This window comes from Pholcus phalangioides, unplaced genomic scaffold (assembly GCF_987345545.1).
Source record: "Pholcus phalangioides strain wild (caught in Gottingen) unplaced genomic scaffold, Ppha-v1.0 ptg000009l_1, whole genome shotgun sequence".
In the NCBI taxonomy this organism is placed as follows: domain Eukaryota; kingdom Metazoa; phylum Arthropoda; class Arachnida; order Araneae; family Pholcidae; genus Pholcus; species Pholcus phalangioides.
In genome coordinates this window covers 39508008-39521379 of record NW_028301602.1, presented here as the reverse complement: position 1 = coordinate 39521379, position 13372 = coordinate 39508008, and the positions used below count along the sequence as shown (strand labels likewise).

Genomic DNA, 13372 nt, shown 5'->3' with positions numbered 1-13372 from the left:
TGCATTACCATGATAAAAATGTCCGAAATGACTACATAAAAGCCAATTACACGCATGAGGAATTGCCAGATATGTGCATTTAAGGTACAGTCATTCATGTAGGAACGTATTTGAAACCCAAAGATTATACTGGCATCATATTCCACACCATTCTACTTTTGCTAGAAGACTGCAGTGGGAAACAGGCTGGCTCCCATTCGCAAAGATAGATACGGGATAACTACAAATTCTGCAGATGCCAGAAATGGAAGAGCATGTCTAGGACATTTCGACATATAATGCTTTTCTTTTGTCACAGTAGACTGCAACCATTGGTTACATCTTAAATATTGCTTCTCATGATGGGCACTATCACCCCCCCTCCCTCCAATTTTTTCTAAACAGTTTATAAACACGCAACTTAAAAAACCACAAATAATGAAAAATATGTTTAGAAAAGCCAAGTTATATGCAAACAGAGGAATTGTTGAAGGGACATGGCCTAAATTTAGGGTGTTCAACCCCTTCAGGAGAGTGAGGGCCACTTCATTGATTTGATAACAAGTTACAAGCTGCCCAAGTAATCTGAAACAGCACTCAGGTTACTTAGGCAATCTATAAATGTGCCCTAGGCAAACTCGAGTGAATGTGCCTCCTCATCAGAGATTGTCCTGCAGTGATCTATAAACATGCCATAAATCACTTAAGCGTAATCTGGAACCATACTATGGGTGATTTAAATGATTTACAAATGTGTCACAGGCCATTTGAGCAATCTGGAACGGTGCCACAGGCCACTCCACGGTGATCTAGGAATATGCTATGGTGATCTATCAATATGCAGAAGGGCACTGAAATGATCTGGGAATGTGCTGCCAGACATTTAACTGACCCGACATCGCACCACAGGCCACTTCAGTGTTGCGAAACTGCTCCCGAAATCACTTGAGTGATCTGTGAATACCATACAGGTCACTCGAGCGATCTGGAAATGCGGCGCTCTATTCATCTTCACGAAATTAGATTTGAGGTCATTAGCCACACCGGATGAGCACGACAGCTGCGTTTGGCCCGCCGGCCATGGGTTGAGCATTTACAGCTTAAATGATTTGACACTGCACCAATACTACAGCACAGGTGTGTACAGATCACGAAAACTAATCAACAGCATAGAGAACAACACATAACGAGCATAGCACATGACAATATTAGCATTTCACATCCCATGGACAGTGAGTGCAATTTACTACAATTATATATATTTGGTTGTACTAGAGAGAGCATACATTACAAAAGTGGGTTGTACATGTTTTTCATTCGCTATTAATACAAAAGAATGGAATACACTCCATTAATTTATAAACTTGCAATTCAAACTACAAATACATTTGTTTTGACTGAAGATTTTAGATTAGACTTCATGATAAAGAGTAATTAACATATGATAAAAACAAATCAATTTAAATGCAGAATTATATATAATTAATGATAATAATGATGAAGAATGACCTGGCGGATAATGATTGTTACTATGCGCTCAGTCCAAGAAGAAAAAAAACAACTTCTCTATGACGTTACAAAAACAAAATAATGATGAACTGCGAAAAAATGAAAAAAAAAAAGATTACACACACAGATTAGTCATCAATCTATGACTGGTTATCACAATCAATGTACCAGATGCATGACTTGGGCTTGCTCTACGTGTGCTTTCTCCGCCACTCACGAAACTTATTGTTACTTATGATGATCGATTGAAAGAAAAATACTCGATTAAAAAAAAGAGAGTGAATTCATTAGCTACTATTTATTATCTTAAATTGCAGTTTTAAATTCAAAAGATATAGGAAAAAAAATTTTCGGATGTATTAATGAGATGACCATACTGAATTGACATAAATAAGGGACATCGCTGAATTTAACTCCAAATTTGGTAGTTAAATTGCTAGTTAATCTGTTAGTTATCAGAAAAATTACTTTTACATGGTTTAATTCGTTATAAATGACCAATAAAGCACGAATAAGACAATAACTGATAAAAGCTACAATCGTTATTGCCATCTATCGAATATTCGATGAAACTTAAAAGTACTTATAAGTATCACTAGATGGCAGCGCGAACAGAAGTTCCATATTGTCTGCAGAGTTCTGAATTTCAGTCAGCAGATGACAGCACCAATTCCATATTATTATCACAATGGTGACCATATCACATATTTTTTTTGCTGAATAAAAATGTCATAATTATTATTATTTTCACGTAGCTTTTTTGAAGAAATAATTCTCTCTAAATAACATAATTCTCCAAAAACGCTCAGAGCTTTGTAAATAAGAACTATGCGATGTATAGTCGAAACAGGTCCGTCATTTGGGGGGGGGGGGCGTTGCCTCCTTGGCTTCTGAAAATACACTAAAAATCGTATGTACACTGCTGGCCACCGTAAATGCAACACCCTGAAGGAAACATGCAAATAATATGAAATTTACAACATGTATTAGCAGAGGTGAGATATGCAAATGATTAGAATTTCAGCGCAGACGCACATCACGCGCGCCTGTGGCGCCACTTCAAAGCGCTATTTAAGGCTTGGAAATTTCGACGATTTGAAGTACGGCAATTGTGTTTTTCTTGTGGTTTTTTCAAAAAAACGATCAATTATGCCTCGTAGAAAACAGCGATCATCTTTTGATCAAGTATCCGAGTTCGACAGAGGAAGGATAGTGGCCTACCGAGATTGTGGATTATCTTTCAGGGAAATCGGTAGTCGTGTTGGACGAAACCAAACAACTGTAATGCGGATATGTGATCGTTGGATGCAGGAGGGTACGACGGACCGACGTGTTCGATCGCATCCACCTCAGTGCACCACTTCACGTGATGACAGGCGTATTGTGCGTATGGCAGTGACGGATCGCTCAGCCACATCACGAACCATAGCACAGCAAATTCAGTCTGTACCGCATCATCCAGTGTCTGCGCGTACCATTCGACGCCGTTTACAGCAGAGTGGTCTGTCCGCAAGACGTCCATTGCTTCGTCTACCCTTGACGCAGAACCACAGACGTCTCCGCCGCCAATGGTGCGATGAAAGAAGGATGTGGACGGCACAATGGAATGAAATTGTCTTTACTGACGAGTCACGCTTCTGTCTGCAACACCACGATGGTCGGATTCGAGTCTGGAGACACCGTGGAGAGAGGATGCTGAACAGCTGCGTTATGCACCGCCACACTGGTCCTGCACCGGGTGTTATGGTATGGGGCGGTATTGGATATCACTCTCGCACTCCTCTAGTACGCATCGCCGGTACTTTAAAAAGCCAGCGCTACAACTCCGAGGTGTTGGAGCCAGTTGTCCTTCCTTACCTTCAGGGCTTGCCCACAGCCATATTTCAACAGGATAATGCGCGACCACACATGGCACGCATTGTCCAAAAGTTCTTCGTCAATCGCCAGATTGAATTGCTTCCCTGGCCAGCTCGCTCTCCGGATCTTTCGCCGATAGAAAACATGTGGTCCATGGTTGCTCAACGATCGACCCAGATTACATCCCCAGCTGCCACACCAGATCAACTTTGGCAACGCGTGGAAGCTGCTTGGTCTGCTGTACCCCAAGAACACATCCAAAGTCTCTTTGAATCAATGCCGAGGCGTGTGGCAGCGGTGATCTCCAACAATGGTGGCTACTCTGGCTACTGATTTTGGCAGGAACCACACTTCACAGAAGTCTATAAATTTAATCATTTGATGCTTGGTCAACATGTTATCTACAAAATAAATATTGTTGCGATATCTCTTGTCTTTCTTGGTGTTGCAATTTGGGTGGCCAGCAGTGTATATACAAATATATACATATATTGAGTACATGTTCTTTGCTCCCTCCCCCCCCCCCCCCTGGAAAAGTTGAAATGACGGCCCTGAGTCGAAACCCGTTATAACGAATTCTAAGAGACCGGAGAAATCACTTCACTTTAACGAAATTTCGTTGCAAAGGAATTCCCGGTGTTTGCATTGATCCTATGAAAACTTATCTGGGGATTAGAAAAGTGTTCGTTGAAACGAGATTTTCGCTATAACGGTATTCGTTAAAACGGGATTTAACTGTACTAATAAAATAATATTTATAGAGGACATCCACGATTATACTGTGAGGTCCCATGACATATACAGTCGAATCCCGTTTTAACGAATACCGTTATAGTGAAAATCTCGTTTTAGCGAACACTTTTCTAATCCCCTAGATAAGTTTGTTCACATAGGAAAAATTCTAAAACCTGGAGTTCCTTTTATAACGAAATTTCGTTATAACGAATTGATTTCTCCGGTCTCTTGGAGTTCGTTATAACGGGATTCGACTGTATTATTGTAAAACATCTGGGACAGGTTCTATTTCGCCAGTGCGTGCGGCAGAAAAAGAACGGTGTTGTGCTCTGTGCGACCACTACTAAACCATAAATACACCTCGTCCACATTCCTCTGCGGAACTTCTAATAGGTACATGTTGGAATGTGCGTATACGTGTTGTGAACCTAACGCGAAGTTTGTTTCTGCGTAATGCTTTAGTTATGTGTAGTGCTGTCATCTGCCATCAATTTCTATAATTGTGAGTGAAGTGTAATGATTGAGTAATTGCATTGTTGTTAGCCTGTTGGTCTCTGTGGCGAGACTTTCCAACGGGAAGATCGGCTCACATTCGTGCCTCGAAGTTGGGAACCTGCAGGTAAACCAACTTCAGAAGACTACACCTGTGCGACCATGCTTTGAGTGTTCCGAACTTTGAGCGACCAAGATAATCTAGTCGTGCTCCGAGCGATCAAATCCTTCTTCACTTTTACTCGGGGCTATATTTTTTCAGGCTATTTCTTCGATAATAGAGATATCTTGTCAGATTTGTGTATGCGTGTGTGGTTACAGACTTTCTTTCTTTATACAGTATTCCTTCCCCCCCCCCCCCTTCCGTATAGAAAGCGGAATTTTACAGTCCAACTCCTAATTTAATTTTGAATACCTGGAATGTAATTGAAGACTCAGCTGCAGGGGATAGCACGATCTCTAGGCGCACTGAAGTTCCACGAGGCGCACCGTTAGAAATTACTGATGTAATTGGTATTTTCAATGTAACGTTATTCTCAAGATGTCTCGCGGCACATCTATTAGGTCAATTTCGTAGCACCCTGAGGTGTAGCAGCACACTGATTAGCTCTATGTCCACTTTTTCATCTCAATATACCAAAGTTAGTCCTTTGATTCGAATTAAGTTATTTAAATCGTTTAAATTCGAATTTCTGACGTAGAAATCATTCGACTAACGGGAAATTAAGTCGGCGAGTGGCCATACACACATTTCATATATAAATGTGAATGTATGTATGTATGCTCTTTATACAAATCTACAGTTTTAGACCGATCGTCGCCAGATTTTGCATATATACCAAACAGGTCCGGGATTGAACCCCCCCCCCCCCCGCAATTTCTGTATTCTTGTAACTTTGTATATGTTTTTCTCATGCTTCACCTTGCTTATAATCTGAATCTTCTGTATATACACTCATGTCCATAAATTAAGGATAATTCAGAATCACACGGAAATCGAAATCTAAAGTAAAAATTTCACCTGTAGAATTATCACACACATCTGCAAGAATGATATGCAAATTTCAGGAAGCCACCAGTTGATGCCGATAGTACGTCACAATGACGAGAGTGTAAGAGGGGGGTATGTAAGGAATGGTGGCAAAGAAGTGAAATTGTTCACAAGAGTTCTGTAAGGCGCTCAGTGCCATAAACGAATAGTTATGACACAGAGGACGCATGTGCATGATTTTTTACGTGGTAGAATTACCGGCCGCCTGTAATGTGGGCGTACTCAGATGGAAGTATCCGAGGAACTTGGAATTGCCCAAAGTGTCATCTCTAGGCTTTGGCAACGATTCCAAGATAACGGAAATGTCAGTAGACGTTGCAGTACAGGTCGCCCCCGAGTTACAACGCCGAATGAAGACCGGTATTTGGCAGTAACTGCCAAAAGAAGCAGACGGAGCACAGCGTCAAACCACAGTTTCAAGGCAACTGTGTACAGACGTTTGGGAGATATTGGACTATATGCTCGCAGGCCTGTCAGATGTGTTCCGCTCACGGCAACTCACTGTCGGCAGCGATTAGCCGGGAGTAGAGAACATGCAATGTGGACATCGTCACAGTGGGCTTGTGTGATGTTTTCCGACGAGTCCAGGTTTAGCTTGCAGTCTGATTCACGTCGGACTTTCATATGGAGAACGCCAGGTACCCGTTACCACCAAGACAACATCATTGAACGACACCGTTACGGTGGTGCAGCATTGCTCGTTTGGGGTGGAATTATACTGGGTTCCAGAACAGATCTGCATGTTCAAACCGGAACCACGAAAGCCCAAATTTATCGGGACATCATTCTGGAACAACATGTACGTTTGATTAGGGGTGCCATGGGTGCAGAATTCGTGTTTATGGATGACAACGCCCGTCCTCACCGAGCAAACATCGTAAACGAATGCCTTGAATCTGAGGATATAACCCGTATGGAATGACCAGCGTTCTCACCTGACTTGAATCCGGTAGAGCATGTGTGGGACATGCTTGGCCGACGAGTTGCAGCCCGTCAACCACCTCCTACATGTGTACCGGAACTTCGGAGAGCATTGCTTGCTGAGTGGAGTGATCTTCCCCAAGATCAGATCGATAATTTGATACTCAGCATGCCTAGGCGTTGTACGGACTGTATTTCATCGCATGGGAGACATACAATGTATAAACCATCATACCAACCATGTAATAGTAAGTTTTTGTAAAGGGGATATTTTTTACAATTGCTCCAGGGAGCGAAAATCGTAGTTTTTAAGAATGGTATCATACATACACCATCGTTTTTGTTCTTTATCATTTGTTTAATAAATGGGCTTTATGAATAAGTAACGTTTATTTTGTTTCTGAACCTTTATTTGCCGGAGCAACTAATTTATGGACATGAGTGTATTTTTTTATAGTATTGTTTTTCTTCAAAACATTTTTTCATCGTCATTTTTTCATCTAACAAGTTCTTCGAGAAGGCAGGAATCGGGGAACAAGGGTTCCTACTCTTTTCGAACCATGCATGGGGTCCTCCCTGACGATGACCCCCTGCATATAGGTTCTATTTCACTCTCATAAAATTTCATCTTGTATTCATTTTCTCTTCAAATAATTCCCTTTTTAGTGTGTGTATGTGTGTGTGTGTGTGTGTGTGTGTGTGTGCCCGCGCGCGCGCACACGTTCGTGGGTGCGTCTCGTTTTGTAAATGATGAAAGTAAAGTAGGAGTTTCTGTTTTAAGTTATTACGTTTCCTTTATTCCAATTTCAGCACATACCAGCCGTTTTACGGAAACCAACGAAAACAATTGCTAAAATTCGTATCTAACGAGAATGTCTGCAAAAAACCATAATTTATCTTCAGAATACGTTTCTTTTATGTATTAGTGTTTATGTTCAAACTGTATTGCTTTCTAAAGATGTTTGTTTCTGGTAGTGTATTTTTTAAAATTTCTTCAGGATTTTTGTACCTACATACTTTGTATTCAATATGTAGATTATTTATCATTAGACATATATGTGAAAAAATTCTTATGGAGGAAAAAGTATCTAATTAACATCACTTTTTTTATAGCATCTGTGGTATTTATAAATGTAGATTAAAATATGTGGCTACACTTACCCTTTTGACACCTCACATGCCCTTACTTAAGAAGTAAATGTTTCATACCAACTAGTTTCTCAAAAAACAAAAACAAAATTCTGTTAAAACAATGACACATTTGTCCCAAATTAAATTAAAAATTATTTGTCAATTATTCTATGGACAAAGTAATAAAAAAAAATTGTTTCGCAGCTTCATTAGCCCAATAAAACAGTTGACACACACACACACAAGCCCACATGACATAACATCAAACGAGGCCGAGAGCCCGTGAACCGCCTCTACCATACGGCGAAAGAGGAACAGAGGCTAAAAGCCTACTAGCTGCACCAAAAAAGAGGCCAAGAGCCCACAGCTAGCCCAACATTATTTTCTTATTTATTATTTCTTTATGCTATTTTTCTGTTATTTTATTTTATCTTTTTTTTCTTTCTCCTCCTCCTGTTCCCTCACTTACCCGGCCGGACTGCCTGCTGGAGTTTTTTTCCGTGACCGTGCCCTCAGGGGATACAGAGCTTACATCACTGGTGCGACAGAGCCTGATCGTGATTGGTTCGTTTACGTGTAACGTTGATCGTCAGAACTCCAGCGTATGCCCCGAAGGGCGGAACGCTACGACTTATTATTATTATTATTATTATTTTGTAATGATTACAATGTGTTCACGTTAGCCCTGGCAACCCATCAAACCGCAGTCACGATGCGGTAATATTTTTTTGTTCAAAATTTGTCAGAAAGATAAGTATGCCTGCATGTATTATTATTTTAAAAGTGTTTTCCCCTCAAATTTATCCTTTTTTTTCCTCTCACCACATGGAGCTAATCCAATGCACTGACATGTATCACACGTTTAAGATGAAAAAAGTAATAATAATTTGGTGCTCACCGGTTCATCAGCACATCGAACTTTGTCCAAGACTCTCGGCAACTTCGTGAATTGTCCGCACTTCGGGCTTTGGAAGTAACATGCATAGGTTTAAAAGAGCGATTCCTTGTAGGGTGGCAGCGAAAGGCGGGTAGTCCGTGGGCTTCCGTGAATGTGTTGCTTCTTGGCGTCTGGGCAGAAAGAGAACTCCTGGCCGTCAGTTAGAAACTCCTCTATTATAACCCCCTCTATTCTCCTACTCGGATTAGGGATTGGTAAAGTTTTTGTTCAGGGTGAACGACTCACTTGCCATATTCAAGTTGTGGTGAGATTCGATTTGTATTTTATCTCACAGATGGCGGCACTTGTAAAGCCGATGCCATTGGATTGTCGCGCGGGAAATCGCAGGAGAAGCGATCGAACCATCAAGAGCTTAACATGTCGCTCCGTAGATTTTTTTATTTCGTCTTATGTTTCGTGTTGTAAATAAATAATTATTTTAAGAAATTAATCAATTATCCTGAATCCATCATTTTATCCAAATCACGCAACCTCATAACCCAATACTTTGGGTTATGAGGTTGCGTGATTTGGATAAAATGATGGATCAGGATAATTGATTAATTTCTTAAAATAATTATTTATTTACAACACGAAACATAAGACGAAATAAAAAATCTACGGAGCGACATGTTAAGCTCTTGATGGTTCGGTCGCTTTTCCTGCGATTTCCCGCGCGACAATCCAATGGCATCGGCTTTACAAGTGCCGCCATCTGTGAGATAAAATACAAATCGAATCTCACCACATGAGTTTCCCCCCAGTGAAGGAACATGGTGAGAGAACGATAAATGAGATACAAAATGAAAATGTGATACAAAAAATTAATCATAAGATGCAGAATAATAGGTGTGCAAGACATAATACAATGATGCAGGAAATCATGTGCAATAAGTATACACTTAAAAAAAAATATGATGCAAAAAAATATTATGATGCACAATTCGAAACAAAATTAATTTTGGTTATCAGCCTAGGACTGAATTTGACTTTTCTGCCAGACCTAGTGACATATGGTTGTACTGGCACAGTGTCATTTTTCTTTTCTTCGAGCTTGTTTTTGTCAAGTTCCACACAGACATCGTTAAAGATAAATGCGGGTTTCACTCTGTCAAGTGAAACACAGGTCTTTCTCCCATTTACATTTAAAGTGATATTTTTTTCATTACGAGAAATCACTTCATGGGGTCCAGTATATGGTTGTGTCAAAGGTGGTGTGATCTTGTCAATTCGAAGAAACACATGTGAGCAAGTTTGCAGTTGAGGATGCACATAAATTTTGGATTGACCATGAGGTGATGTTTTGCATGGTTTGATACTATTCATACGCTCTCTGAGCTGTTGTACGTATGTGTATGTTGATGAGAGCTGACCGGGTGTATCCGTGCAGAGATCTGCAGGTAATCTCAAAGATGTACCAAAAACTAACTCTGCACTAGAGGCTTTGATATCCGGCTTGACGGCTGCCCTGAGACCAAGTAAGATGGCTGGCAATGTGACGGTCCACTTTGGATTCTCATGTGCCTTCAATGAGCTTTTTAAGACACGGTGGAACCGTTCGACCATGCCATTGGCCTGTGGATGGTAAGCAGTGGTACGAATCCTGCTAGTGCCAAGCAGGTTGATCAGTTCTCTGAAGAGCGATGATTCGAACTGCCGTCCTTGATCGGTTGTTATGGTTGATGGACATCCATAACGGCAAATCCAACCATCGAACAAGGCACGACAAACTGTGTCTGCTGTGATGTCTGCTACAGGTATGACTTCCGGCCATCTGGTGTAGCGATCAATTACTGTTAAGCAGTATGTCTTTCCTTCTGAAGGAGGCAGAGGTCCAACCAGATCGATATGAATATGAGAAAATCTTGCATCGGGTGTTGCAAAGGTGCCTAAAGGTGTTTTGGTATGCTTATGAACCTTTGAGCGTTGGCACTCATTGCAACACTTTACCCAATCTTTGATGTTCCTTCTCATGTTAGGCCAAACGTATCTTGCAGATATTAGCTGAGTAGATGATGTTACACCTGCATGAGCAAGATTGTGGAAATGATGAAAAATAGTCTTGCGGAAGCTCGCTGGAACAAATGGTCTTGGTGAGCCTGTAGACACATCACACACCAGTTCTGTTGCGGCAAATGGACTTGGCATTGATTTGAAAGTCAGTGAATTAGAGTTGTCTTGCTGTAACTGTTTTAATTCAGGATCCTCTCGTTGAGCAGTTGCAAAAAGGTCAAAATCCAGGAATGGTGATTTGGAAATAGAGTTGATTTCTATTCTTGAAAGAGCGTCAGCTACCACATTATCTGCACCTTTAGTATGACGAACATCAGTGCTGAATTGCGAGATGAAGTCAAGGTGTCGCCATTGACGTGGGCTGCATTTATCAGGATTTTGCTTGAAGGCGAAGACGAGAGGTTTCTGATCGGTGAAAATTATGAACTCACGGCCGTCTAGCATGTGCCGGAATCTTTTGACAGCAGTGTACATTGCTAACAGTTCTCGGTCGTAAGTGGAGAACTTCTGTTGACTCTTTGTCAGTTTCATGGACAGGAATGCAATGGGTTCCCATCCTTTTCCATTTGATTGCATTAGCGAACCACCGACTGCTAAATCACTGGCATCAACCCATAGACTTAGCTTGGCACCAGGAATTGGATGGTGAAGTAATGTTGCACCCGCTAAAGCTTGCTTCGCATCGATGAATGCTTGCTCGGCTGGATCAGTCCACTGAAGGATATCAGCTGGCTTGGTTTGAGTAGCTCTTTTGGATTTCTTTTTGTTTTTTATTCCCTCCAAAAACTTGTGTAGAGGTGTTAAGATGTGTGCAGCTCTGGGCACAAAACGACGATAAAAGTTGAAGAGACCAAGAAAACGTCGTAATTGAGTGATGGTGTTTGGCTTAGGAAAGTTCAGGATGCAATCAACACGATCTGTTAAAGGCTCGATGCCAGATCCAGAAACTTGGTAACCCAAAAATTCAATTGATGAAACACCAAATACACATTTAGAGGGCTTGATGCTGAGGCCATATATTTGCAGACGTTCGAATAACAACCTTAGATGTTCGATGTGCTCTTCTGGTGATTTCGAGGCTACCAGTATGTCATCAACAAAGGCATATACAAATGGAAGTCCACGAGTGACCTCGTCAATAAACCTTTGGAATGTGGCTGCAGCGTTGCAAAGGCCAAATTGCATTCGAGTGCTCTCGAATAACCCAAACGGTGTGATAATAGCACTTTTATGGACATCTTCCGGATGTATAGGAATCTGATGATAGGCCCTAATGAGATCTATATGGGAAAAGATTTTACTACCATGCAATTCAGATGTAAAGTCCAGAACATTTGGAACACTGTACCGGTCTTTCACAGTCTGTGCATTTAAAGCTCGGTAATCACCAACTGGACGCCATTCATCACTGTCCTTTTTTGGGACCAAGTGCAGAGGTGATGCGTAGCAGCTGTTCGATGGTCGTAAATGGCCAAGGTCAAGCATCTGCTGAAATTCTTGCTTCACGATTTTCAATCGATCAGGAGCTAGACGTCTTGGTTTGGCATGCACAGGTGGACCAACAGTCTCGATATGATGCACGACAGAGTGTTTCACAGGTTGTCCTGGTTGTGGTGGTTTGATGATGTCGGGAAACTTGCTGAGAAGGCTGTGGTAGATGGTGTCACCTTCGATGAGTTTGATTGAGTGAACTTCTGCAATGTGAAGATCACAGTCAGTATTGAGTTTTGTTGTCCTATCCAGCAAACATCGTCGTCGGAGATCCGGAACAAGATCAAAGTTGAACAGAAAGTCTGCCCCAATGATGGGTGTGGAAACATTAGCCAGTAGGAAAGTCCAAGTGAAATTACGACGGAGATTGAAATCTAATGTCACCCTCTTTTGACCATAAACACTAATGGATGAAGCATTAGCAGCAGAGAGCTTCATAGTGGCGTCGCGGCGTCGTTGTGATGGTGATGCTGGAAGGATAGAAACATCGGATCCAGTGTCAATCAGGAATCGAATTTTGGAATTTCTGTCCATGGTAAAAAGGCGACGAGATGCCTGTGGCAAGGAGCATGTCGCGATTACTCCTCGCCCGCCCCGTTTTTTTGAAACTTGCACGGCGACACGCACTTTTTGGCGTTGTTGCCGAATTTGTTGTGATACCAGCAGTTTTCCGATCGTGGATGCGGACTGCGCGCACGTGAGGTACGTTGGCGAGAGTTGCTACGCGAACGCAGGACGTTTTTCAACTCGCGGCGTAACTGAGCCACTTCGTCCCGAAGTTGCGCGACGGAATCCGGCTGTTGCGGTTTCTCAACTGCGTCAACATGCTGAGGGTTCACTTCATGAATTTTGTCGGCGAGTTGAGCAGCTTTCTCGAGAACGAGTGGAGTGACAGCAGCGAGAATGGACTGAGTTGATGCCGGTAAGTGTTGGAGAAAAAGCTCCATCAGCAATTCTTCGGAGACAGAATGCGATTCCGCTCGTCGTCGCAATTCGCGGAGAATGTCGGATGGTTTCCGATCTCCCAATGACCCGCATGTTAAGAGCTTTCGAAGTTGAGTGGACGACGACTCGCTCGACCGTTTAATCAGTTCCGATTTCAGCCTTTCATACGGATCCGTGGCCGGCGGATTAACGAGAATGTCCCGGACAAGAGCCGCACTTTCCGGAGGCAGATTCGCGACAACATAGTTGTACTTTGTGACAGATTCGGTTATCGGTTTCGGAACAGCGAGAGCGAAAGTGCTTTCACACAT

At 42.0% G+C, this 13372-nt stretch overlaps 2 protein-coding genes across 4 annotated transcripts in view; both read right to left on the bottom strand.

Moving 5' to 3' along the window:
- Hrs (Hepatocyte growth factor regulated tyrosine kinase substrate) overlaps nt 1-1655 on the bottom strand; it is a 24473-nt gene extending 22818 nt beyond the window's left edge. Inside the window, exon 1 of one of the 3 annotated variants that reach the window (XM_089236159.1) lies at nt 1489-1655. The gene's annotated coding sequence lies outside the window, so the exon portion shown is untranslated. The remainder of the gene's footprint in view (nt 1-1488) is intronic. The other 2 variants (XM_089236157.1, XM_089236158.1) reach the window with 2 other exon arrangements.
- Nucleotides 1014-13372, bottom strand: LOC149083047 (uncharacterized). Its single transcript, XM_089236782.1, has 5 exons — nt 12823-13372; nt 11930-12586; nt 10729-11572; nt 9941-10386; nt 1014-1078 (listed from the first exon to the last, which is right to left on the bottom strand). The coding sequence occupies exons 1-5, from the start codon at nt 13370-13372 to the stop codon at nt 1014-1016; spliced, it is 2562 nt and encodes an 853-aa protein (XP_089092908.1).